The sequence below is a fragment of the Osmerus eperlanus genome, chromosome 17, assembly GCF_963692335.1.
Source record: "Osmerus eperlanus chromosome 17, fOsmEpe2.1, whole genome shotgun sequence".
NCBI classification, from domain to species: Eukaryota; Metazoa; Chordata; class Actinopteri; order Osmeriformes; family Osmeridae; genus Osmerus; species Osmerus eperlanus.
In genome coordinates this window covers 2098573-2126416 of record NC_085034.1, presented here as the reverse complement: position 1 = coordinate 2126416, position 27844 = coordinate 2098573, and the positions used below count along the sequence as shown (strand labels likewise).

Below are 27844 nucleotides of genomic sequence, written 5' to 3'. Positions count from 1 at the left end.
GTGGTCATTTGGAATAACATTACCTGTCTGGCATAATAATACCGGTAAAAAAAAGGTCTGCGCTCCCTCCATAGTGGCCCCCACTATCATCACCTTCCCCTTGGTCTCCTGGGTGGTCGACTCCACAATGTAGTTTTATTTGTAGTTTTAAAATTACATAATTTGACCCGGGGTATCTGTTTAAAAAAGCATTGGAAGTAACTGGGCATCGTTAATCGTCACTGTGCATGCTGAGCGGAACGGAACTAGCCAGAATATTAGTGCTTTTTAGCGGGGGAACATCTTGAATTCGGAACCAATCATGGCGACTCTCGGTAGTCGTGGAAATCGTCTTGACAATTCCAATAAACAATGCAAGTCTGTTTTTGCATCTCCAGAGAAAGTGCGTGAACTTCTCAACGAAGGTGTGGTGTCAGAAGAAAACCGATCAAATGGGTATGTTTTTCTTAAACGCGCTCATGCGGTTACTTTGATCAAAAAAGCGAGCGAGCGGCAGTTTACTCTACAGTACTTGGTTTGCGAGCTTGCTAGCCTAACCCTGCGAGTGGACTTGCACTTTTTGATTACAAGCAGAGCAGTTTCCACGAACGGTTGACTGTTAGTTTACAGTACAAGCATGAATAAGTAACAATATAAAACGTGATAAATTATTGGTAAATGTATTGGCGTTTTGTTATTCTGATCACAATCTATTTTGAAAGGTTATCGCACATGTATGTTACGTAATCTACACAGCACATTATTGTAGGCTGGACACCAGAATAACAACTGAATGTGCACCTAATGCTAGCTACCACCATTACCTTACAATACCAACCAGGTCTGTAATAAGCGTGTAGTTTAAATACAGTTTGACTTCTCTACAATTCAACGTTTTTCTTGATCTCACATGTGTCCACATGTGGGCGCATATTCCATGGTATCATGACACAAGGAAAAAGTGGGACACGATGTACAGATACAGATCATTTTTTACGTATTTCAGATATCGTAACTCTTATTAATGACGCAGTTACATCTTTGTCTTATCTGTTTTTATAATTTAGAGTGAAGGGGAACTTGAAGGCTGTGGAATCAAACGACATACCCAAAGTTCCTTTCGAAGCGACCAACAAAGATGCTTTTTTCACCAGAGTGGAGTCATATTCAATATCCTTTGATTATTTTAGGGACTAGATCGGATAACACTTATTAAGACCTACAAGTGTCCAGTTGCACACAATTTAGAGTTTTTTTCTTTTGATTTTATGTTACCTGATTAATTAACATACAAATCGTTGCTTTGTCAAGTTTGACATTAAACTGAATCGTTTTGTTGAAAACAATTCCTTAGCGTGAGCACTGTTTGAAATGGGCGGGGAAACCTCAATGCCTTTCTCCACTGAGGTGTGCGAGCTATGGCTGGATCAACGTCGGTTGTGATATGCTTAAATGCTCCAGTTGCCAAGCATTTCTTTGTGCCTCGCTGCAACCAACACTTGACTTCTTGAAATGTGAGTTTGTGAGTTTTTTTACTTCATTTTTATTACTGTCATGAATTCTGTGCAAACCAAGTCTCAATAGTTGTCTGGAACAGTGTAGATAAACCCCTTTTCCTCTCCATAGATGAATCACGTATTGCAGAGGTATCCAGGCAACTGCAGACACAGCATGAAAAGTTTTGTCCTTGGCCAGACTTCCCATGCCCAGGTAATAGCACAGACTTTCCTCTCACACTTTTAATTTATTTTTATGTACTGCCTTGGATATTAAACTGGTATGTGGTCGTTATCTGAGAACTGATGTTACCTAAGTGAGTCACTGTCTGAGGAGAGTAATGGGGTTGTCCTAATGATTCAGACCGGTTCTGGCTGGTTCCGGCAAATGAGCCCTCGGTTCTTCTCAGTGCCTTCCTGGAGCGTTTCCAGAGTGCTTGTATCCTGGAACAGCAGCTGCCTGCCATGAGCCCTGAGCAACTCAAAAACATGGTAAGTGATGGCCATTTTGCCATAACCTGATGGAATACATTATGAAATGGGGAGGGTGGTATTTAAAAAATAAAAATAAAGTTACAAGTAGTAAGAATAAGTTCAATACCCTGGTTCACTGTCAGGTTTGATGGGGGTTTGATCTGGCTATGGCCGGATTCTTGATTAGCAGTAAGTGATGCATTTACACTGACTTTTGTCTCCTTTAAAAGTCTTTGACAGAGGATATCGTCAGTGTGCTTCTGCAGCTGATCGAAGAGGAACAGAAGAAGCTTGGCAGAACGCCAACATCTGAAACTTTGGCTGTCCAAGTCGCTGCCTGCATCGTTTCTCTGTGTGGCTGGGCTGCTAGGTTAGAAAACCACAAAAGCTTAACACATCTCACCCATCTTTTCATACAGTGTGTGTGATCGCCATTATATGGGGGGGTCAGATGGCTGAGTGGTTAGGGAGTCGGGCTATTAATCAGAAGGTTGTTGGTTCGATTCCCGGCCGTGCAAAATGACGTTGTGTCCTTGGGCAAGGCACTTCACCCTACTTGCCTCGGGGGGAATGTCCCTGTACTTACTGTAAGTCGCTCTGGATAAGAGCGTCTGCTAAATGACAATGTAAATGACTAAATGTAATATGATTTCCTGTTTTGGTTTCTGTAGCCCGACTCTGCATGCCATGAGTCTCCCCATGCTTGTGTGCTCCTACTGCATGCGCAAAGTGGGCCTGTGGAACTTCCACCAGATGGAGGGGTCAGCGGGTGGAGGCGACAGCTCCGTCCCTAGCACCCCCACCCGGGTGCAGTCCCCCACCCCGACCCATGTCCAGGACACCCGTGGGGATAGGGGGACTCCCACCTCACCCTCCCCATCCTCCACCCCCAGCCGTATGAAGCTGAGGAGTCAGGACTCGACTCGCTCTGATCAGGTAGGCTTCGTCACTCGGAGGTAGACTGGCTGGAGTGAGGTCGCATATTGGTAATTCCAGGGTCAGTTCCACTCGTGTGAAGCCCCTGAACATCTCAACTTTGTAGACGCACCGTGGCCACGTACCATACACGTGCTGGATGTGTTTGTTGCAAACAGACAGAGGGTAGTCCAGCCCCCATGGTGGTCCGCACACGGAGCAGAGATTCCCCCAGTCCGAGTGAAGAGTTGCCAAGCCCGTTGGCCCGTGGAAAGAAGCCTTCTGCCCGAGGCAGAGGGCAGGGAGAGGGCCCTGGCAGCCCCCAACACCACCCAAAACGCCTGCGCCTTTCTTCAGCCGGTGGCCCTGTAAGAGACCAGTCCAGTTCACACACGTTTGGTTTACGTTTTAAAGGATGTCATTCCAACCATACTTTTATCTAGATATTCTGTTTTAAAATAACGTATTTTCTGTTCACGCACAAGTTATATGTATGTTATAGAGGATGTCCTTCTGACTGTACTTGTGGTTGTTGACTTGTTGTACCGGCCAACTCGGTGGTTAAAGCGTGCGTCATACTAGTAGCTAAAGTCTCCTTTTTGATGTTCTCTTGTTCCAGGAAGGGCCCCTGCATAGGAATATATTTGACCCACTGGCCCAGCACAGAGACTGGTGCCCCTGGGTGAACACAGGGAAGGAGAACACCAAGCCTGAGGACATTACCCTCCTAGACGGAGACGCGGAGGAGAACCAGCCGGGCTGGAAGGCTGCTCTCAGCCTACTCCTGCCCATGAAGAAGACGTCGGACGTCACAGGAAGAAGTCCATCCCAGGTGAGCCCAAAACGCAGGGATCATAGACAATTCCATGTCTGCTTTACTGCAGTTGAACTACGAAGTATTGTGTTTGCCAAATAAGGATGAGTGTTTTTAAACATGCTTGACATTGTGTCCACTCATATTAGTTTCACTGCTGAAATGGCTTTAATCTGATACTGAGCTATTGCTTGTCAATTGCAGCTGTGTGTTTTGCTGTGTCTAATCTTCAACTGTTTTTTCCCTCCAGGGTCCTCACGACAAGTCAAAAAGGGTGTTCGCTATATTTCGTCAGTGGCAGATATCCTCCCCATCTCAATAAGGGGTTCTCTTCCCCTAGCTTCAACCCAGAGACAGAATCGCAGGAAAATGTTGATTTAGTTCCTGGTGGTACGTGTCCATGTAGCACTGACAAGTGTCACTTCAACGTTACGTCTCCCATCTTTGTTTACCGTCTGAGGGAGGGTTGCAACTAAAGGAAATTGTTTGTATCGAAGCTCTATTTAGGACACCCACCCATGAACAGTGAAATAAATGTTGCCCTATTGGGTTTGGAAGGCAAGATACCTTCATAGATAATGACATGCACACAACATGCATGAATATGGAGGGGCATTATCAAGAGAAAGTGGGACATGAATTCCAACTGATCTCAGGCCACTGTGTACTCTCCTGGAAGACTACTTATCCCATCTTGCAACACCCCTGACCGTGGTGGTTCTATGGAAGGGATGAGGAGTCTGAAATATCCTTGTGGGAATGAGCCAAATGGTTAAACTCTGGAAAAACAGTTGTGTTATCTTCAGATTGTGGAAAGGTCACAGAGAAATGTGAGACTCTACTTAAAATTAACCTAAAGCTGTGAAGAAGTTTTTTGTGTCTTTTTCATTTGTATCTAGGGATTTAAAACCAAATGTATATGAATTTGTGTTGCAAAGCAATTTTGCCGAAATCCGTTTTTAAACTGCTTCCAGCAAACTGGTGCCAGTAATGACAAACAAAAAGTTTTCATGCTGTTTGCATTTCTGAAGTGCTTCAGGTGGGATAGTGTGGTTTCTTTTCATTATAGATGTCCTGCTAGGTAGAACAAATAATGTGCCATAGAAATCTTAAGAATGTTTTGGGATTAACCCAATTTGTTGTTCCATTGGCCTTTCTATGAACTCATCGCCAATGCAGTCCCTTCTACTGTGCATGCGCTTTCACTCTTAAGGATTTCCTAAGGGGTTTTAATAAAATTTTCTTTCTATAGCATTCTATCCTAGACTTTTATTGTTCTTATTCCAACTGCTGCAGGTGGATTATGCATGCGCTGAAAGGCACTATTCCCATTCTGAAACATCAAATTGTTGGACCGGGTGACCTCACAAAGCCAGAAGTATCTTTCTACAGCGGTCTTTTGTATCCTAAACAAACGTATTTTGTTAATGATGATCCTGGAACAGGGACCACTGCGCTGCCCAGTGTTAAGTAAAACATTGGTATTGTAATGACAACCTGTGAGGAATTTAAAATAAGGCTGTGCTCACTTTATGGACCTCCCAAAAGTAGAGCAGAAGATGATTGAGGTTGGGCCTACTTTAGTTGCCTTTGGGACTGTCTTTTGCCTCTGCAGTGTGGACCTTGCGACTAATGAGGTTGTGTGAGAGGCAGACAAAGAGAGATCCTGCTTGTTAAAGCTGCACGTGGGAATAACTTCAGGCAATACTTTAATATTTTCATTCCGTTTTTAACTATTGACTTAAACAAAAACTAATGTTTCATTAATGTCTTCATACACATTTATATTGGCTCGGAATTACAATGAGGCTACGCCATTACTATCTAAGCTTGGTGGTAAATAATTTGCAGCACCGAAGGTTTGTTGAGCATACATACACACAGGTATTACAAAGACAATATTTTTTAACATATGGTCAGTCTATGAAGACTACAAACAGACAGTGGCCATTGATTTTGACGTCTTTGTCCCACATATGTGACGACATTCGCGGAGGGATAGACCAGAACAGAGAGACAGACGTGAGAGAGAAAGTCGAGACAGAGGCACAGGGTTGGGACTGGTGAACAACCAGTGGAAGTAGGAATTGCGGCAGTCACAGAAAGGTTTTCGTGGAGACATTTCATAGTTAGCATTTGAGAAATCAGATGTTAACTTTCGGATAGGTCAACTAGCTAGAAATCTAGCGTTTAAGGTGCTATCCGTAAACTTCATTGGGTATTCTACGGTGGAATACAGCAAAAATGTCGTCTCCAAGTCCGGGTAAAAGGCGAATGGATACCGATGTGGTGAAACTGTATCCTTTCATAACGTTAACAACGCTGAATATGAATAGGTTCAAAGCATTTGTAGTTGAACTCGTTATTTGGCTGTTGTTAGTCGTCTATCCTTGACAGCTAACCGTAGCTAGCTTGCTAACTAGCGTATTTCTAGCCAACTTAGCTAGCTTGTGCAATAGTGTTATGGTAGTGACAATAATTGTGTGAAGTCAAACATGCTATTTGACGAACATAATTGTGTTTGTTACTATAACGACTTCATGGATTCAGCTATCCTAAAGCCCCAGTTTGTGATGACGGGGGTTTAGCTATATAGCAAATCATTCTACAATGGGGAATTGATGGCCTACTACCGAAGGTTTTTGATATTTTGCTCGACTGTTATTCGTCTTATCTGCATGCGCATTTATGACAAGGCATTTTACTGTATTTGAGTATTATGCTGCCCAAAGTAAAAAACGAAGTTATATTGTCCTGCATGTTGTGGGGAGATTCAGATCGACCCTTAGGTACATGTTGACACACTTCATTTGTTTACATAACGTCTACTCAATGAAATCGCTGCCATTGTGTTTCTTGCGTTTTCGAGACAGCTGCAGAATCGTGTATTTCACACTGGTGTAACTAGAGCAACTTAAAGTAACCAGTGATCATGCTGTTCTTATCTGATTGTGTTAAATGGGCATTTCCGCATAATGCAACGTTCACCTTTTCGAAATAGACCCCCTTTATCAACCACTAGCCAGCGTTTGGAATTGTATACAGATTTTTCGAGTATTGTGTTTCTAATGATGCACCAGAAAGGTGTCAGGAACTGGTATTGTCTGTATTTAGCCTTCTATTAAATGTTTTAAAGGGTCAATACCTCGTGTGTTCCCCTTTGTCAAACCTTTTCTAGTTACCTTTGTTCTATTCAATTCCAGATGTTACATTCTTTGTACTTGTTAAACCAGTACAGAGGCCGTTTTTGTTTCCATGATGGCGTTAAGACGAAGAAGTTTAACAATAGAGCGATGCAGAACACAAAACTGCACTTTGGCTAAACCGCAGGACCCATTTCTAATCCCCGCTATGTTCAAGAGTGAGAACATGTTGTTTTTCGTCCTCTTGCAGTGGAAACTAGCTTAATGATTGGGTCGTCTGTTACTACCCGGAAACCTCATGAGGGTGGGACTTAGAACAGCTGATGGAATGACAGCAGTTCTTAGTCAAATATGGGTTAGAGGGTAGGCTGGTCTAAACAAACCAAGAACAAGACGGAGCCTTGACTCCAGCCAGCGAAACAAAAGCCAAGTGTGTTCTGGAGAAGTCGTTTTTACAAATTTAGAGAAACACCACTACTCTGTGTTATTTGGGAAAATCTGTTTTAAGAGTTTGTTTCTTGACTTATTTTATTAACTTGAAAAATAGACAGTTAAGATTCCCACTAGTGGTGTTATCTAACCCACTTATCCTGTTTGTTCAACCACCATACTACTTTGTGTGCTTTTAAACAGTGGATCTTTCACATAAACATATTTCAGTTTGAATTGTTGAACATGCTAATATCCTAGCCAACTTGTCTGAGTCTCCATCGTTTTGGTTTCTTGTAAAGTATGTTTGTGTTAATGGTGTTAGGATGCCACAGTGCTTGTTGGAGCAAGTTTCTCTCCTCTTTTGCCTGCAGTCAATGGCAGCCATGTCACTGTGGTGAGCTCAGATGTAAAACCTTGGCTGTGAGGGAGGCAGTGTGTTGAACTGCAGGCCCCAACTGTCCTCTGAAGCTTTCCCTGTGACTGTTGAGAACAGGTTTACCAGATGACAACTGCTCACTTGCATACAAGGACGTGTGTGTGTGTGTGTATGTGTGTGTGTGTGCGTGCGTGCTTGTCCCTGTGTGTGTCCCTGTGTCTGAGTGTTTCAGGATTTTAAGATGCACATGGCTAATGCTTGAAACGCATACGGACCCATGCATGACTACACAGGTAGAGATAAAGGCAACGTGGATTCATTAATGAGTGGCAGTTTCTCTGTTAGTGTGTCCAGAGCAGCTCTCGCTGTGGTGCACAAGCTCCACTTCTCCATGTAACTGGGAGTCAGGTGGCTGAGCGGTGAGGGAATCGGGCTAGTAATCCGAAGGTTGCCAGTTCGATTCCCGGCCGTGCCAACTGACGTTGTGTCCTTGGGCAAGGCACTTCACCCTACTTGCCTCGGGGGAATGTCTCTGTACTTACTGTAAGTCGCTCTGGATAAGAGCGTCTGCTAAATGACTAAATGTAAATGTAAATGTAACTAAGACTTGAAACTCATACCAGTTTAAGAGAGCACTTCTTATGGGCGGATACTGAGAATGCACCAGATTAGTTTTCAACTGGGGCACCAGAGAGACTTAAAAAGAAACTCAACATGGAATTCATGCAGTGACTGTCAGGAGAATCTCGTCATGTACTGTGATCTTATTCTCCTCCTGAGGCTTCAACCGGCAAGCTAGACGGTAACTAGGCTTGGAAATAAACTTGAACCTGGTTCAACATGTCAGATATGTCAGCAGTTGAAGGAAATAGGCTTCCTTTAGTCTTTGTCAGTGGGAACCTTAGTACCAGGCAACCTGCTATTCTGTTAATACAGAGAATTGTGACAAAGTCAACAAGGTTAAAATTCTTACTGGACTCACATTGTTATGCAATTGAACAAAACTGACATTGTATTAATTTCAGTAATTTTCAAGACGACTGTTCACCTAAGGGTTAGGGTTAGTTGTCTCCTCAGCTATTCTCGATAACGTCAGTCCCCTATTCAAGCGGCGAGCTCTTTGTCTCGCCGCTTACAGGAGCTGTGACCCTCCTTCTCACTGCCGTGTCGGAGCATGTCTCGCGGTATACTGGTCCACTGCCGGTTGTTGGACGGCTGGACACTAGAATGCCGCGATAGGCCCCCGTGTGTACACCACTCTACAGTCTGAGGGGAATTACGGACGCCCAGACTTGGCATTGGCCAGCTAACTGACGTTAGCGTTGCTTTTCTAATGAGAGGAAGACCCAAACCTCCAGCCCCTTTGTCTCTACAGATGATTGTGTTTCCTGTCAGATCAATGCGGAATTAACATGAAAAATTATTTTCATGTTTCTGTACCTAAGACTGCAGCAGTTCTGTCTGTAATCCTGCCGCTCAGACCGTGGAGGCTTCCTGTACGCATGGCTGAGCCCCCTCAGAATAACAGATGGATCCCCAAGTTCCTGTCTTTGTGTCGTCCCCCTCGCCATGTGGAGGCCAGTGTTGTTGTTGCTACATGTCCCCCATGGCTGGAGCTGTGCTCTCAAACGGCCCAGAACAACATTGCTGGCAGGGTATTGAAGATACACTTACCGGAGATAGGGTTGTGTTAGTACATGCGGAAATACGTTAGCTAAATCAGTGTTGTCCATTGCCAGGAATTTACAGTATCTTGAATGATTCTCTTGTCATGGCTCTGGGGATGTGTCTAGCTGTTTAGCCTAGATTTGGGGTGAATTCAACTGCACAGAGAGTGACGGTGTACAGTTAATCAGTCCTATTCACAACTCATAATTGACTATCTAGTGATACAGTTCCCAGTGGCACTCTGGATCCTAGGTGTGTGTGTGTGTGTGTGTGTGCTAGAGAGAGAATGTTGTTGACTTTTTACTCTAGACTATGACCTAGCTACAGTGATGTTTGCACTTCGATTTCAAAGTCTTGATTTCCCTTCCAAACAAAATCCACAAACAAGGATTCTTGCCTGATTGGAAAGTTTTAATTTTTAATGTATTTTACCAGCCCTCATTAAGCAATTTTCCCATTCTTAATTGTTCCTGTAACAAGCAGCCAGGCTGGTCAGCAGTGCCTGGTTTATCTGGGATTATACACACAATGCAGAAATGTTCTGTAAATAGACTGTTGATGTTGTGAAGGGGGAGGAGTCACCATGGGAGTCATTATGAACATGGAGGGTGGGATTTCACCCAGGAGAGGACACAAAGAACTCGAGAGACTCCTCTGTGGAGAAGAGAGAGCTTGTTTGTTCTGCTCTGCCCTGCTGCTCGTTAACTGCTGTGGGAACCTTGTCCACACTGCACCGTTAAAGCTACAGGTATCCACAGGCTCGGCTTCAAGGTGTGTTGGTGATGAGGGGGGGGGGGGGTGTAGTCGTAATTTGTTTCTGTTTTAGGTTTTGGGGTGTTTCTGTTTTAGGTTTTGGGGTGTTTCTGTTTTAGGTTTTTAGGGTGTTTCTGTTTTAGGTTTTTAGGGTGTTTCTGTTTTAGGTTTTGGGGGGAGTGTTCCCCCAGGGGTGAGTGTTCCCCCAGGGGTGAGTGTTCCCCCAGGGGTGAGTGCAGAAGCTGTGTTTGGTGCAGGTGGCTGGGGAGGTTTCTGTTCCCCTAGGCTTGGTGTGTCGCTGGGTACACCTGGTTAAAGGAGGTAGAGAAAGAGCACGCCGGAAAAAACTGCTAGCTAGGCCCCCATGCTTTTCTGTGGCTGGCAAACAAGCAATACTAGTAAAACAGTTCACCTAGTGCCAGCAGCTAAGTCTGTTTGTTTTGCCCTGCACATTTCCACAGTCCCCACTCTCTCAACCTTACGTTTGACCAACTATTACACGATCACAGAATTGAAATCTGGGAGAAAAAAAAAAGAAGCATTCTGGTCTTTGAACAGCCTTCTTTTTTTTCTGTTGTTGTTGCGCCTTTCATTTTTCATAAACAGAGATGTGTGTTTTCCTGGAGGGTCTTACTTCCATTGATGTGTAAAACATGTTGAGGTTCTCAGTTCGCTCATGTGTCACTCCACACTCATCGCATCAGTATTCCACCAGCACCCCAACACCAGCCCCTCTCAGAACAGACTCCCTCACAACAGCAAGACGACCACTGTAGTCTTGCTGTTGTTCAATAACAGTTGGGAATTGGGAAGCTAATGCTAGCTGACTAGTGGGTTGGCCCCTGAAATCTGATGTAATTAGCTTTAGCGTTGTTGAGGATTGAGGGCTTAAGCTTGCATGAGGACGGAGACCGTATTGCATCTCCCGCTGATATTTGGTTTGGCCCTTGGAGTCTCTTGGTGAACTCCCATACTGCAGAAAATAGCCTAGCCAGCGGGGTTGTGGACAAGTGCCAACCTGATGTCATATCCTGTCCTTCAGATTAGACACCCTTCGTGGTTTTCCAGTAGTTGTTTTTTTTAAGTTAAGTGTGTTTGTTGTTATTGAGAACGTGTGTGTCCAGGATCACTAAAGCCTACTTGTCTCATTGTTGTTGTTCCCTGTTAGATAAGGAATAGGATGTTCTACATACAATATAATGGAGCCTTTTGTTATTTTGGCAGGGCCCTGTGAGAGTGTGTGTGTGAGAGCATGTGTGCTTGGCACAGTGTTGGATCAGGGCTGTGACAGTGGAATAGTGAAGCAGCCTAGGTTGACCCCCCCCCCCCTCCCCTATGAGCGACAGGAAGAGGAAGAGGGAACAGCTGGTGGAGACTCCGTCCTATTGCTCCACCTGCAATCACTTATCAGGCATGGTCAGCCAGGGCCCCACAGCCCTGGAGACATGAACCAGAGAGGAGAGGGAGACGTACAGCAGCTGTGCCATGTTTAGGGACCAGCCCCGACAGAGGAAAGGTGGCTGTAGGCCGGCTCCTCTACGAGTCCCTCTCTTCAGTCCCTCTGATGACAGGATGTATAAATAACTTAGACTAATTAGGTTGCACTTTTTTTTTTTTTTTTTTTGGAAACATCCCTATTTTTCTTTCCAGTTTGTCCTCTCTTAAAGCACTGTTGTGTGTGTTTGTGTGTGTATGGTTATTAAATGTTCTGTAGGGAAGAACACTACAGGCCATTACAGATTACTAGAACAGCATCTACAGAGGCTAAAAGCCTTAAGGCTTTGTAAGTAAGGTACTGCCTGGTATGGGCCTGTTTTCCCCTCTCTCTCCTGTTACCCAGTAACCCCAAGGAGCAGAGCTAAGCGGCTATCTTAGCACCTGAAGGTTATTTCTCCGAACGAGACCAGTGAATTAGAACTGACAGGTTTATTTCATGTCGTTCACCGTGTTTGTCATCAGCTTTTTTTACTGTGGCTATGAAAAGCCTTAGATAGGCTGAAGGCATCTGTCGCTATAGTGAGATCAGGGGACTGTGTATCCCATGAAAGAGACGCTCTAGGATAGGCTACAACCACAGGCCTAGTAGCTTGCTCTGAATTCTCAAAGGCTAGTAGTTAGTTTTTCTTTCCCTCCAACGTTTTCTTGTAGCTTTCTCAAAGGCACTGTGAACATGGTGGAGCTCTGGTCATGGAGAGCAGTAGAAAAGAGGTAGGAGTGAGAGAGAGAAAGTGAGAGCGAAAGTGAGAGGGAGGGGGTGGGAGGGTTGGGGGGGGTACATGTTTGTGAAGGGGGCAACAGATGTAATCCCTCTCGCCCATCCCCAGAACGCCTGCTTCGCTTCCCGTGCCCTCGGACTCTGGAAGCCTGTGTTCCGGACCAGTCACTCTACCGGAGGTCACGGTAATCTTGCCGGGCGCCGTGCGTCACAAATTCACACTAACAGAGGTGCACGCTAGTTTTCCCGTGCACACCGTGACATACAGCGGCTTGTCTCTGTCTCTCAGGAACAGGCGCACCCGCACGCGCTCAGTAAGGCTCCGTGTGAAGGGGGGGGGCTTTCAGCTCTGACTGAGAGAGAACGTTGCTCTTGTTTTCATTTCTTTATTGCAGCAGCTTTGAACATCCCTTTCTCTCCCTGTTTCTCTCTCTCACTCTCGCTCTCTCTCTTTTGTTCTCTCTGTTGTAGAGGAAACATACTTGTTCTCACCCTGAGAACTGTTGCTTTGTTTCCTGCCTTTAATCTTTAGGGCTTTCGATTGCTCATGGGACCCTGAGTGTGATAAACGATGTGTGTGTATGCGTGCGCGTGTTTTCCTGTGCGTGTGCGCACGTTGGTGTGGGTTGTCACATATTATATAAATCGATCCTTACTCCTAATCTAAACTCGAGTTGGTAAAGGATTCAGGGCAGTGTAAGGTCATAGCAGGTATCCCACACAAGTGAAACATTCCTACTGAGAATGGTTAGGGATTCTAGGTGTATTAATTCCCAGGTGCTGTCTTGGACAGTGGACCAATAAGTGAAGTCTGTTTGTTGGCTGTGTCACCCTCAGGTGGGTAATGGAGGGTTAACGAGACCAGGCACGGCAATGGCCGCCCCAAGCATGTCAATAACCCCCACCACCAGAGAGAACCACCAGGGTATTTTGTGTCCGATCATCGCTAACATCACATACTCTATTCTGTCAACGCACGCACGGGATGTGTTAACGCACCATGTGCCCCGCAGGCCGCTATGGTGATGTCATTTAGATCCCTAGATCTGCCGTGCGGCTAAGTCAGCATTCGCTCGGCTGAACTCCCGTTCTGCCTCTGTGTGTCTGACTCTCTTTCCTGTGTGTCTGACTCTCTTTCCTGTGTGTCTGACTCTTTCCTGTGTCTGACTCTTTCCTGTGTCTGACTCTCTTTACTGTTTGTCTGACTCTCTTTCCTGTGTGTGTGACTCTCTTTCCTGTGTGTCTGACTCTCTTTCCTGTGTCTGACTCTCTTTCCTGTGTGTCTGACTCTCTTTCCTGTGTGTCTGACTCTCTTTCCTGTGTGTCTGACTCTCTTTCCTGTGTGTCTGACTCTCTTTCCTGTGTGTCTGACTCTCTTTCCTGTGTCTGACTCTCTTTCCTGTGTGTCTGACTCTCTTTCCTGTGTGTCTGACTCTCTTTCCTGTGTGTCTGACTCTCTTTCCTGTGTCTGACTCTCTTTCCTGTGTGTGTGACTCTCTTTCCTGTGTGTGTGACTCTCTTTCCTGTGTGTGTGACTCTCTTTCCTGTGTCTGACTCTCTTTCCTGTGTGTGTGACTCTCTTTCCTGTGTGTCTGACTCTCTTTCCTGTGTCTGACTCTCTTTCCTGTGTGTCTGACTCTCTTTCCTGTGTGTCTGACTCTCTTTCCTGTGTGTCTGACTCTCTTTCCTGTGTGTCTGACTCTCTTTCCTGTGTGTCTGACTCTCTTTCCTGTGTGTCTGACTCTCTTTCCTGTGTCTGACTCTCTTTCCTGTGTGTGTGACTCTCTTTCCTGTGTGTGTGACTCTCTTTCCTGTGTGTCTGACTCTCTTTCCTGTGTGTCTGACTCTCTTTCCTGTGTGTCTGACTCTCTTTCCTGTGTGTCTGACTCTCTTTCCTGTGTGTCTGACTCTCTTTCCTGTGTGTCTGACTCTCTTTCCTGTGTCTGACTCTCTTTCCTGTGTGTCTGACTCTCTTTCCTGTGTGTCTGACTCTCTTTCCTGTGTGTCTGACTCTCTTTCCTGTGTGTCTGACTCTCTTTCCTGTGTCTGACTCTCTTTCCTGTGTGTGTGACTCTCTTTCCTGTGTGTGTGACTCTCTTTCCTGTGTGTCTGACTCTTTCCTGTGTCTGACTCTCTTTCCTGTGTGTCTGACTCTCTTTCCTGTGTGTCTGACTCTCTTTCCTGTGTGTCTGACTCTCTTTCCTGTGTGTCTGACTCTCTTTCCTGTGTGTCTGACTCTTTCCTGTGTGTCTGACTCTCTTTCCTGTGTGTCTGACTCTCTTTCCTGTGTGTCTGCCTCTCTTTCTCATTACTGCTTTACCCCTCTGCCTCTCTTTCACGCTGCCTCACTGATATCTCTGCCTCTCTTTCACTGCTGCTTGTATGTTTTTTCTCCAGTCTCTCTTTTCCTGTCTCCTCTTTCTTTGTCCCTGAGAGCAAAGCTTGTGTTCATGATTTAGACTAGTGTTGTACCTAAAGAGGTTTGACTTTAAGGTCAAGGATTTAGAAGTCAGTGTACACCATGAAAAGAAAATGAGATGTTGTGTTGCATAGCTTGTTCCTTTAGTCTGACCCTCCTGTGTCTGGGAGATGGAGCTTTTTTTGAATGTTTTTTTGTTTCTATAGTCCAATTAAGTGTGTGTTGCTTGACCATACCAGCCACAGTCATATCAAGACTTTCTGTCCATGAGGAGAGATACTCAAGTTGAGCACTCGGCCCTGTGCAGCCCATCGAATCATGACAACCACCATGTTTGTTTTTGTATTGTTGTTGCTGAGTTATAATTTGGTGCTGGGTCAGACAGGGGCAGTTGAACTGGCCAGAGGGTAGACAGACTGAGTAACAGGCACATGGGGATAGAACATTCGGGGATAGAACATTCGGGGATAGAACATTCGGGGATAGAACGTGCGGGGATAGAACGCGCGGGGATACATTTTTGGGATGTAGAGCTAATACAAATAAAAAATAATACAAATAAATGTGTCGCAACATTGTACTTTAATATGAAGATGCACACCTTTTTTTTCAACTTTTCAAAACTTAAAAAATACAAAATAAATGTTAACCTTTTAGAAACCTTTTCTTCAAAAACCTTTTTTCAACCTTTTCAAAAATATTTTTTCAGACATTGATTTGAGCCCCATGACTATGAATTTCTTAAATAGTGTTGCAAATAACCTAGACCCATGTCAGCATGTCAAAATGCAAAAACACAATAATTTACATTTTGGGACAGGTCACGTTCAGTTTGGGATGGTTAATTTTGCACTTCAGGAGGGTACTTGGACAGTGAGGGAAAAAAGTTAGTTGCGAGCCCTGGATAGAACACTCGGGGATAGAACACTCGGGGATAGAACTCTCGTGGATAGAACACCACACCAGAGTCAACAGTTTACCAGAGCCATCAGCTTCCGCCCAAGATGAGCGGTGACTAGGTTTTGTCTCGTAGCAAAGGCATTGATTGGGCTCCTGGGCCTCAGATTATTTATGCGTGCGTAGAGGAATATTGACCTGATGGTCCTCTGCAGATTATGATAATCCCAGGTGAAGGGATGGGGGGGGGGGGAGAACTCATGGGGGTTTCCTCACAGCAAAGCCATAGAGTGGCACTATTATCCGCCGGTATTAAAGCCAAACCAGAATGTGAATGCTTCACAGCTATCAAAGAGAGAACTTGTGCACTTGCCGCTAAACTGGCATGGACGTAGTTCAACACATGGGCTATCTTTCAGTGGAGGATCTTCTAGAAGCAGATTGGATAGTTTCTAGTCAGATGGCCCGAAGATGGTCTGAATATGTGCGAGTGGACAATGTTCCAAGCTGTGTGACTGCCAGTGACAGCCTTCTTATCTGCTCTACATGTCTCTGTTTTAATCAGCTGTTAAGGCCAGGCAGCCAGGGAGCATTTCATACACTTTCTCACATCGTTTATTACCATCAGTCAATAAAACATTAGTTTATGATTATAGCCTCTTAGCCCCTTATCTGGTGACAGGAGACCACTGGCTCACGCTTCCTGTCGTCCCCCCCCCCCACACACACACACACACACACAGTACTGTCCCTTTTGTTATACACATACACACACACAGGACTGTCCCTCTTACACACACACACCCACGCACACATTCACTGACACCAATGAATTTTCTGGTGAGGAGGGCTACACCTTCCTGGGCCGTCTAGATAAACCAGTGGGTCGGACAGTAAAACTGCCTCCGTGAGGAACGATGAGGGCTGAACATGAGGACATGAATCCATCAACAGTGGGCTCCCTTCACGCTTTACAGACTGACAGGACGGGGAACAGAGAGTGTTTACGTTCTGTTCTCCTCGTTTTCTCTCTGGCCAAGTGCCTGTTTTAGGATTGTGTGTGTGCGTACATGTTTATGTGTGGTTTGTGTGTAGTTGTGTGTGTGTGTGCTCTCGCAGGTGTTATGTGATAGCGCAGTAGGCTCTCCCCTGCAGGGCTCTCCCACGTCTCTGCGTGCAGGTCTGGTGTTGGCAGGCTGCTCTGCTGCCCGAGAGCCTGGGAGCCTCTCCCGCTCCGCTGCCTGACTCAACATGGCTGGTCCCTGCTAGCCTGCCGTGCCACTGCTGGGCTCTGCTGCTGAATCAACTCCATTAATAACCCCAACCCCATCCCTCCTCTCCCTCTTTTCTCATGCTGCACTTCGCTATGTACTCAGCCTCCTTGGCAATCTCCCAACGCACTCACATTCACCATCCCCCCCTGCTCGAGGACTCATCCTGGCCCCTAGAACCACGGGTGATGGGTTTCTGTGGAGGTGCGTTCCCCCCCACACACACACGAGCGATAAAGGCAGCCACGCGCTGAGCCACGCAATTTGCCCCCTAAACGCTTCCATCGGTAGAACACCCGTGAGAACACGCATGGTGGCATGTTACCTCTTTTGAACGTGTGTTCTTATAGTTCTGTACATTTTGTTTGCATGCATGCCCTGGACGCAATCCACTATACATCTACTTAATTACTAAATATTACTCTATTTTTGTCAGTCTCTATCTTGGAGATTTTAGGATCAAAATGGCTTCCTGGCTGTGTGTTGTAAAGCAGCAGAACTTCACAGACTGACGGCACACTTCCTGGGTGAAGCAGGAGCCTCAGTCTGGCCTTGCAGATTCTCTGACAGCTTAAAATAACCTCTCGTTTGGTTTAACCCTTTGGTGGGGGGGTCACTGTCACCGCTAATGGGATCCTCTCGGTCAGGACGGTTGAGGGTGAGGGCGGCCAGCTGCTGTTGTTGTTGTGGATCAGAGAACACTTTCATAACCTTCCTCCCTTCCTCTCTTTCTGCCTCCCTTCCTCATCTACTGCCTTTGATATCGCGTCCTCGGTTTCCTGCACTCTGTTTCTCAAGCTCGCGCTCGCTCTCTCTCTCTCTTCATGTCTGGTTGTTTTTCTATGTCGTTCTCCCTCTCCTGTGCTCTGTCCATCTTTCTACTTTCTATCTATATTTCTCTTTCTCTCTCTGTCAGTCTCTCATAATCCCCCCCCCCCACACACACACACACACACACACACACCACCACAGCTACTCCCTCTGATCACATTCACCAGAGGATAGAGCATAATCTCTGTGATGTGTCCAACTTTCCTGTAGGCGAGTGGGTAAGACCTAACACACAACCCTGCTGGATGTGAGCGAGTGCTGCAGTGTAGTCAATCTGAGCAGGGAAATAGGGTAATGCTGGATTGGGTATGGGGGGGGGGGGGGGGGGTATAGGATAACATGGGCTTTACTTTACATATTTGTGTGTGTGGGGGCTCTATGGTTACCGTAATTGACTTGAGAGTCTGGGGTTAAAGGGATGGAAGCAAAAGAATATGTCAAGTCATGCCAGTTATACCTGTCCTCTCGTTGGAATAGGATCTCACACGCGAAATGTCATATATGACAAAACATACATTCATAATAACTTATGAAATAGCATCCATGGAGCATACAGTTCCCTCATAGGAAAGTGCTTCGGCTTTATAAATCTTACTTGTATTATAGACCGCTGTAATTAGCCTTTAGATTTCCTCCATGTCGTCCTTTTAAAAAGTTATTCAAGGTGCGTGAATCTCGCACCCCCGGGAAATGTGTTGGGATGGTTCATGTGCAGTTTGACTCATGTGCGGCGCGTTAGTCACACTCTGCAGATGATGGATGACTCACCTCATCAGAGGGGGAGGAGCCTCTGACCCTGTTGTTTAAGCCCCTCCCCCATCACCCAGAAGACTGTAGTCGTAACGCTCAACTATAGATCCTGTTGACGGCAACATGGCATCAAAACACGACAGCAAAACCTATGCAGGCGACATGTGAACCCCTGAAAACATCTCAGAAGGAAATAATTATTTGATGGAAAGAGATTCTCTTTCCATCAAATAATTATTTCTGAAAGATGTTCTCGGAATAAGGGGGTGGGGGGTGGGGTGGGGGGGGCAGGTGTACTGTGTTTCTTTCCTTCTGGGGTCTTGACTGGTTGAGTGTGAAGTGTGGTGCTCAGAGCGGATCTTTGAGAGTGTCTCAGTAATGGAGGGAACATCAGGCTCTCATCAGCTGAAGCCATCATCTTTTGTGCCACTCAGTAGATATCTGGGCTCGCTCCTCTTAGGGAATATTTGAAAATGTGTGTGTGTGTGTGTGTGTGTGTGTGTGTGTGTGAGAAACTGCCCTGTGGATAGTGTATGCGTGGAGTGTGTGATGTAAAATGTGAGGTTTGGAAACTGAGTGCTCAGGGCATGTGTTCCGTGCCCACTGCTCTGCTGATGGCTGTCTGAGGGGAGAGGAGGGTCACACCATAGATATATATAAACGCTAGATGTCTCGTCCGCGTTGCCGGACAACGGAGTCGAACGTCCGTACATGGCGGCCATCTTGCTACAGTCAACTCGCTCACCCATAACATTGTGTTGAATCTACATGTACTTTTTAAATGACCATAACTTGCTCAATTTTCCAACCGATTTTGAAACGGTTTGGTTTGTTATCAACGTCAGAGATGTCGGTATGCCACTGCATACTTATGAATAATTATGTTATTTAAAAAAAAATAGAATAGAAGTATGCAGTGGCATAACGACATCTCTGACGTTGATAACAAACCAACCCGTTTCAAAATCGGTTGAAAATTGAGCAAGTTATGGTCATTTAAAAAGTACATGTAGCATCAACACAATGTTATGGGTGAGCGAGTTGACTGTAGCAAGATGGCCGCCATGTGCGGACGTTCTAGACTCCGCCGTAAGACATCTAGTGTTTATATATATATCTATGGGTCACACTCCCTGTCTCTCAGGGAGACGGACTCGGGGGGGGGGGGGAGAAGCACTGCACTCAGGAACAGCTGGAACAGCTGGACCAGCTGGACCAGCTGGACCAGCTGGACCAGCTGGACCAGCTGGTCCAGCTGTCCAGCTGTCCAGCTCTGGATAATGACTGATACAGCCATGTCTGTGTCTGTGTAGCAGTGTGTGTGTGGGGGGGGGGGGGTCTGGCCGTGAGTGTGAAATAAAGAACGTGAATCATAGCTTTGACATTGATCCTCCAGACACGACTCTGATGGGTCAGTGGAAACTCTGAATATTTCCTCAACAACAATTGATTTCCATCAGGCCTAACTGTAAAAAAAAAAAAAAAAACACAGTTTCTACCACAGTTCTTACCCACAGGGTGAGAGAGAGATGGACATACTGTACATGTACATAGGAGGCAAGGGAGAAAAAGAAACATCATTATCTCTGACCTTGTCTGTTTCCCTCCCTCATGACCACACTTGCGATGATGCGGCAGTTGGCTGAAGTTTTCACACATCAGCAAGCAGCTTTACTGTCAGAGAGGTCAAGCGGGTTCTCTGTGGCCCAAACAAGGGCGAATCAGATGAGATATCCATTATTTATGGGATGGTTTGTACTGCTAACACATCGGGGGTCGCGCTGTCATTCACGGACGTGCGTTGAGGGGGATGTCCAGTTATCCCGCCTGTTTGTGAAGGGGAAGCTAAGCATTTCCACACAGGCCAGTTAAGTTATCTTCGGGTCATTCTGACCCATCAGTCATTGTTACCCACCGTCGTATTGCGACAACTTTACCGCATACAAAAACAAAGTGAAGCATTTTCTTTTAACCGTCGGGCTGTCTCAGACCCCCCACATTGTGAAGGTTAAAAGAAAATTATTTGTTTTTGTATTGGGTAAACACAGCGGTGGTTCGTTATGAACCTTTGGGTCATGTGACCCGAAGGCAGCACAAGGGTTAAGAGCTTACAATATACACAATATGCTCGTGTCCTGACTCGCACATCTTCAAAAGTGTTTTGTTATGATCATCATCCTTAACCCCCTGGACAGGATTGAGAGCAAGCATGAAGTCACCATCCTCAGTGGACTGAATGAGTTCGTAGTGAAGTTTTTCGGACCACAAGGAAGTAAGTAGTGGTTCCTAGTACTATTTTTTCATTTCTTCATACTACTACTAACTTTAGCGAGTGACGTTTGCCTGTTTAATGTCGGTTTTTCGGAGGTTACTGCAAAGTGTAAAAAGGCCCAGGTATGGGGGAGGGGTGTAAGGGCTGAGTGGATGTTGGAAGAGCAGTTGAAGGTTGTGTCACCAAAACAAAATCCCTGTTAACATCCAGTCAGCCCTTGAAAGCACAACCTCCCCACATACCAACTCTCACTTGTGTTCCACTAAACCCTAATGAAGTTTAACGACAAAGCCATGTCTGTCTAATCTACAACGTTGCTGCTCTACGTGTTGTTATGTATTTACCTTAATGGAAAGTTACGTTTTCCGAGGAGTTTGAGGTGAGAGGATCTGATTGGCCAGCGTCCCAGGCCTGAGCTGACCTACGTCATGGAGCAGTAGGCTGGACGAGAGACGAGAGAAGAGGGACCAAAACATATCTCTACGTCTCACCCCGCCTTTCACAACCTCTGTCACACCAAACGCTCCACTAATTACACAGCAGTAAAGAGAGGAAGTGTGTGTGTGTGTGTGTGTGTATGTGTGTGTTGATGGGGTAGAAAGAACAGTGGTCTGTTCGGAGTCAGGTGGCTGAGCGGTGAGGGAGTCGGGCTAGTAATCTGAAGGTTGCCAGTTCAATTCCCGGCCGTGCAAAATGACATTGTGTCCTCGGGCAAGGCACTTCACCCTACTTGCCTCAGGGGGAATATCCCTGTACTTACTGTAAGTCGCGCTGGATAAGAGCATCTGCTAAATGACTAAATGTAAATCTGTTCAAGGGTGCTGTGAAGAGAGAATAGTGGACCACGTAGCTGGGATGTGTGTGTGTGGGCGTGCGTGCGTGCGCGCGTGCGTGCGCGCACACACACACTGTTCCGTTCCAGTTCGGCACATGAGGCTCTAGTTACGCTCAGCTATTCTGGGAGTTCATGGCCGGCCTGCACACACACACACACACACACACAGGTTGATTCTGTGATGAAGAGGTTCAAACAGTCAAGAAGTTCAACATCTGACCTCATCAAATCAAAATCTAATTAATCTGAGCTCCTCTCCTTCTCTCCCGTCATCTGTCCTCTCTCCCTCTCTCCTTCTCTCCCGTCATCTGTCCTCCCTCCCTCTCTCCTTCTCTCCCGTCATCTGTCCTCCCTCCCTCTCTCCTTCTCTCCCGTCATCTGTCCTCCCTCCCTCTCTCCTTCTCTCCCGTCATCTATCCTCCCTGTTGCTGCTCCTACAGATAAGAGGTTTTCGGACGTTGTGAAAAAGTCTTTCACAACCACTACAGTCTGAAGTCTGTTTGAGTGAATGTAGGAAGTTGCTGTAATCCTCCACTACTCTTTTTTTCTGATCATATCTCTCTTTCTATCCCCCTCTCTCCCCATCCCTCCTTCTCTCATACAGCACCATACGAAGGGGGGGTGTGGAAGGTGCGAGTCGACCTACCAGACAAATACCCCTTCAAATCACCATCTATAGGTAGTCAGCGGGGCCCAGGGTTGAAGGTTGACTGTCAGCTCAGAGAACGTTGATCACAGTTTGACCTCTTGTTCTAACCTCTTCTTGCAGGATTCATGAATAAGATTTTTCATCCCAACATCGACGAAGCGTAAGTTGACAAACGCCCCAGTTGCTGTTAAACGGACGTGTTTGGTCTGTGCGTTCTGATTCGCTGGCGTGTGTGACGTTGTTCAGTACTGTATGTCGCCTGTTGAGAAGGGAGCGTTTAAAATATGCTGCAGGGAAATGGAGCTGATGTCTTTTAGCACAGCTGTCACTGTGAAGGAATGAGGGTTAATCTGATCTGTATCACCGTAATGTTAGCTCATCAAGTCTGGAAAAATCTGCCTCTAATCTCCTCCAACCCAATCCACCAACACTGGGAGGACTACTGTACACCAAATCTGTTGCGTGCAAAGGTCTCTTTGCCCTGTCCTATTCCACCGCAGAGGGAAAATAAGTAACAGTTTCCTCCCCAAAGTCTGCAAATAGATGTTTTTGTTTATTTCCCAGAGATTAAAAAGTGAGAGGCATTATGGGATTTGAAAGTGCAGAGCAGGAATGTGATCGACGTAATCTCTCATCTGCCTGCGCACGGCTGCTCTCGGCTGTAGTGGGAGCGATGGCTGTAGTGGGAGCGATGGCTGTAGTGGGAGCGATGGCTGGCACACCCAGGGACTTACGAAAGATCTCCTCCAGCATCTCTGTGGTCCTGAGCGCTCCTCAGTATGGTTATGAAGGCCTTAGGTGACCAGCGATTAACTGTACCTTCTCCCTCACCCCTCTCTCTCTTTTAACCTCTTGCTCTCCCCCCCCCCACACCCCCCCCCCCCCTCTCCAGGTCAGGAACGGTGTGTTTAGACGTCATCAACCAGACTTGGACGGCTCTGTACGGTGAGTGGGAGGGACCCGCGTAGGACTGGTGGCGGCCATGTCGCCCCTTAATCCTCTTAGTGTGGGTGAACCGAACACTAACTAGGTAATACCCTGAGCCAGGGAGGTCAGGGGAGGCACAGAGCTGGCCTCCCAGATGCAGGGATGATTAACTAGGAGTCAGGGGAGATGGGGGAGGTCTGGGCCAGTCTCAGACACCTGGATGACTTACTTACTCTTCACTTCTTCTCTCTGTGTCCAGTCACCATCGCTGTCTCTCTCTCTCTGTCTCTTTCTCTCTGTGTCCAGTCACCATCGCTGTCTCTTTCTCTCTGTGTCCAGTCACCATCGCTGTCTCTCTCTCTCTGTCTCTTTCTCTCTGTCCAGTCACCATCGCTGTCTCTTTCTCTCTGTGTCCAGTCACCATCGCTGTCTCTCTCTCTCTGTCTCTTTCTCTCTGTCCAGTCATCATCGCTGTCTCTCTCTCTCTGTCTCTTTCTGTGTCCAGTCACCATCGCTGTCTCTCTCTCTCTGTCTCTTTCTCTCTGTCCAGTCATCATCGCTGTCTCTTTCTCTCTGTGTCCAGTCATCATTGATGTCTCTCTCTCTCTCTCTCTCTCTCTCTCTCTGTGTCCAGTCATCATTGATGTCTCTCTCTCTGCTCCTCACTCCTCCTGTCTCACTTTCTGAGTTGTCGTTTTCTTCTCCCTGGCTTTCTACAGCTCTGAGAGGTCAGGGTTGCGGTGTGCTGCTGTAAGTGACTATGGTCCTAACAGATGTTTCATAAGCACACCCTCTTCAGTTTCAGGCAGGCTATCAGAAGAGGCTCTTGCGGTGCACTCTACTTGCAGTAGAGAGTAAAATTAGGGTTTGAAAGGAAATGTTTCGGCGATGGATTGTTGGAAACAACTTAATCAATAATCCATTATCTTCATCTCAGTTCTTAATTTGAAAACAAATCGTGTTGATTCGATTATTGTTATTGCAGAACCTTATTTGAATGTAAGCCGATCCAGTCAAATATTTTTGAATCGTATTTGAATGGACTCAACAGTGACACCTGGTAGAGGGAAACGGTACTGCGCTGCAGCCGTCAGCTGGGACCATAAGGCAGGGTCAACCTTTTGACACCCAGGGGAGAAGATTAGGCTGAAATAGTCGATCTGCATGTCGCAGTGTACTTTAACGAAAATACAATTTTCAGATAGTTGTGTTCATGTACATAGAAAAGTAAGACTCTGTTGGCTATTTCTGGTTTGGTCATTTAAAATGTAACTTATATTCTTCTCACTTTCTCCCCCTCTCTCTCCCCCTCTCTCTACCTCCCCCTCTCTCTTTTAGATCTCACCAATATCTTTGAGTCGTTCCTGCCCCAGCTGTTGGCGTACCCCAACCCCATCGACCCGCTGAACGGAGACGCAGCTGCCATGTACCTCCACAGGCCAGAGGAGTACAAACAGAAAATCAAAGGTACCCGTCTGTCTCTCTCCTTTCTCTGTCTGTCTCTCTCTCTGTCACTCTCTCTCGTCTCTCTCTCTCTCTCTCTCTCTCACTACATCTGCTTTGAGAACATGTTGGTTTCTGCTCTTTGATCACCTGTAATGCATATCACTGCTGAAGGCTATAGTCCTCCTTCTGTGCGTGTGCGTGTGTGTGTGTGTGCGTGCGCGTGCGTTCTTCAGAAGTATAATCTCTGCTCCCTGAGCTCTCTCAAAGCCAATGCTGTGGTTCTGTCTGCCCCCCCCCCCCCCCCTACCCCCCACCCCCTCCAGAGTACATCCAAAAATATGCAACAGAGGAGGCTCTGAAGGAGCAGGAGGAGGGAGCGGGCGACTCCTCGTCGGAAAGCTCCATGTCGGATTTCTCAGAGGACGAAGCCCAGGATATGGAGTTGTAGTGATACGAGCCACCTCCCACCCACCCCCCTTTAAATCCACAAGAGACTATATGATTTCCTAACCATGAGAAGCAGACTATAATATTCATATTTAAACAACTTCATTTTTTTTAATCATTATTATTATTATTATTATTATTATTACTACTACTAAACAAGGATTTTTATGGATATCTAGCCTTGGTGTATATGGCAATCCACCACCCTGCCCCCCACAACCGCAATCCCAAACACCGGGCTCACGACAGGTGTGTAATCCTCCTGGAGTCCCCGTCACGTTGCCCCCCCTCCCCACTCCTCTTTCAAAGGTGTGTGTGGTTGGTATAGTAGCCATCCCCTCACATTCCACCAGTAGCTAAGATTAGCAACATGCCCCCCGCCCCCCCCCCCCCCCCCCCCCCCTCTCTGCTCCTGACCTCTGACCTCAAACACCTCCGCTGAATTGACCGGACAGAACGAAGACCTTTCTGGGAAGGGGGCGGAGCCTGCTGAAGGGCAGAAGAGGAGGATCTGGAAGGTCGTTGTTTTTAAGGCGGTTATCGTGCAGGTTTTCCTTCCTTTAATCATACTCATGGGGGGGAGGGGGGGAACAGCTTTTAGCTGGAATTGTCTCATTTATTGGATACGACTTATTTTTTGCAAACGGACGCCTTGTTACCTGTCTTGCGCTTTGTGAGATACACCACGTGATTGGCTGTTGAGCCGACCTGTCAAGTTTTGTTTTGTTTTTTTAAAGTCCAAAACGTCGCTTTGAGGAAATCGATCATCTGTCACCTGTGTGTTTTAGTTAGCTCATTATGGTCATTCTGAGTTCCTGTGGACAGGGTGGCTGGAAGCTCTTTCTGTTGAGCGTCTGTACAGCACCTCGTACAGTATTCACCTCCTCATAGAGCCTTATGAGCCAAGCGTTGTAAAAGTGTTACGGAAGTGTTGAAGTGTTTCATAACACACAACCTCTCTGCCCTAGACTGTCCTAACAAGTTTGGCAGTTCAACTACCTAGAAGCCTAGAAGAGGACAGGGAGTGTGTCTATTCAGTCCCCACAGGTGTTAGCATAGTACCTGGGCAACCATACCTTCAGTCAACGTCAGTGGATTCCTGGCAGACTATTTTTAACCTGAGCTTCAGAATACAGCTATACCCAGAGGAGAACAGACGGAATCACAAAGCCCCTCTTCATTTAAAAATGTAAAAGCCATGGAGGTATAAATAAAATGTAAAAAGCACAGTGTTCCTTTTTTTTTTTCTTTTTTTTTTTTTTTTTTATTACTGCCCAACCTCTCTCTCTGACCTCCTCATGGATTCCACTAGACTCTGTTGATTTCGTTTTGCCGAGCGACGTATTCAGTGTCGTGGCATGATTTAGATGTCAAGTTCTGTTGGATTTTCTGGAGCTTGTGGAACTGATTAAGGAGCTTGTGTGTCTGTAGCACTTGAGAGCTTAAGCTATGCCAGTTCTGGCCTGGTGAAGGATGGACTTCACTTCACTTACTTTTCACTTGGTCGTTGTTAGGGAGGGTGGGGAGGATTCTGCAGGTTTTCTTTTCATTGTTGAACTTACCAACTTTGCCTATTGCTTGTGCTAAACTATGATAAGTGTTTGACTTGATGTAGGGATAGTTAGTTTGCTGGGTGGTGACTTCAACTTGAAGAACATATATGGGTATATCACATATAGAGCTAGCTTGTTTGAGGTAATTGTCTGATAAGTAAAACAATAAGTTTATTTAATTTTGGAGCTAAGTGTACCATTCTGTGGTTTGTGTGAGATGTGTCTGCCTGCTTGTACCCTTACTGGCAAACTTACTGTTGTACAGATCGACGTGGGAGTGATTTAAGACAAAGACCAGTGACTCATGTATTCTGTGGCAGGCTAAAGTCAGACTACCCTGTCACCCTGGTGAGGTGCAGAGGTACTCTGATAAAGAATAATCCAGAACAAACTAATCTAAGTCTGTTAGATGTTTCTCCCCCCCCCCCCAGTATCTCCCTCTTATGGGTTTGGGTCTCTCCTCCTCGCAGACAGCGAGGGGTCTGCAAAACGTAATGATGTCACAAGAATATGCAGTCCTGGGCTGTGTTGTTCGGCTCAACTGTCTCTTGAGCTGCTGGATCTTTTCTCTATTAGAAATATTTGTGTTTTTTTTTTGTGGTTTTTGTGTTCGTTTTGATTTTAATCCCAATCATTATCGAGCACCACTGTTAAACAAACAGTTGCTTTTTGTTTGTTTTTTGTGAAACTGCCACGCTGAAACGCATTTGAATTGAATTGAATTTTACTTAATTTCTGGTTTAAGGTATTCCGGTTTGAATTTTGTCTTTGTTTTTACTTTTCATTTATGCAGGAACACCGGACACAAGTGTAGAAATGTGATCGAAAAAGCACATTTGTTATGACACAGCCATGTAAAACAAGAAAAGGGGAGCAATTGTGACATTTTTATCTTCTTTAAAAAGAAAGAGTGCTCTTGTGTTCCTCTTGTCTCCTCTTCCTTAACCCACGAAATGGGCGACACATCAACAAAACACTTGGCTTTTGCCAGTTTCTATAGTGAACATTTTGGTCAACTGTTATTCAGTTTATTTTTCCTACCCCTCTCCCCCCCCCCCAGACTAACTCAACTACGAGAGGAATATTTACAGCTTTTGTGTTTCCTGTTTGTTTTTTACTCTCCAGTCGAGGACAAAAAAAAAGAAAGACTTTGAATCCCCTCAAAATGTCCAATAAACCGATGAATGAGTGTGCTTCCGTTGCAACTTTGATTATAAATTATTTTTGGATAAAGTGTGCGAAGAACATTTCTCCCGCTTCATTTCCTTACGCTGTCTTTCCC

At 45.9% G+C, this 27844-nt stretch overlaps 2 protein-coding genes across 2 annotated transcripts; both read left to right on the top strand.

Annotated features, from left to right (window-relative positions):
• Window positions 1–114: 114 nt before the first annotated feature.
• On the top strand, window positions 115–4937 carry zc3hc1 (zinc finger, C3HC-type containing 1). Its single transcript, XM_062482608.1, has 10 exons — window positions 115–435; window positions 1047–1148; window positions 1342–1493; window positions 1606–1689; window positions 1840–1967; window positions 2180–2319; window positions 2621–2885; window positions 3044–3232; window positions 3484–3696; window positions 3929–4937. The coding sequence occupies exons 1-10, from the start codon at window positions 302–304 to the stop codon at window positions 3998–4000; spliced, it is 1479 nt and encodes a 492-aa protein (XP_062338592.1). The 5' UTR covers window positions 115–301; the 3' UTR covers window positions 4001–4937.
• A 766-nt stretch (window positions 4938–5703) lies between these two features.
• Window positions 5704–27755, top strand: ube2h (ubiquitin-conjugating enzyme E2H (UBC8 homolog, yeast)). The gene is made up of 7 exons (XM_062482609.1): window positions 5704–5975; window positions 20629–20705; window positions 22145–22219; window positions 22310–22349; window positions 23082–23134; window positions 24455–24583; window positions 24886–27755. Exons 1-7 carry the CDS (start codon window positions 5923–5925, stop codon window positions 25008–25010), a joined length of 552 nt encoding a protein of 183 aa, XP_062338593.1. The 5' UTR covers window positions 5704–5922; the 3' UTR covers window positions 25011–27755.
• Window positions 27756–27844: the final 89 nt, after the last annotated feature.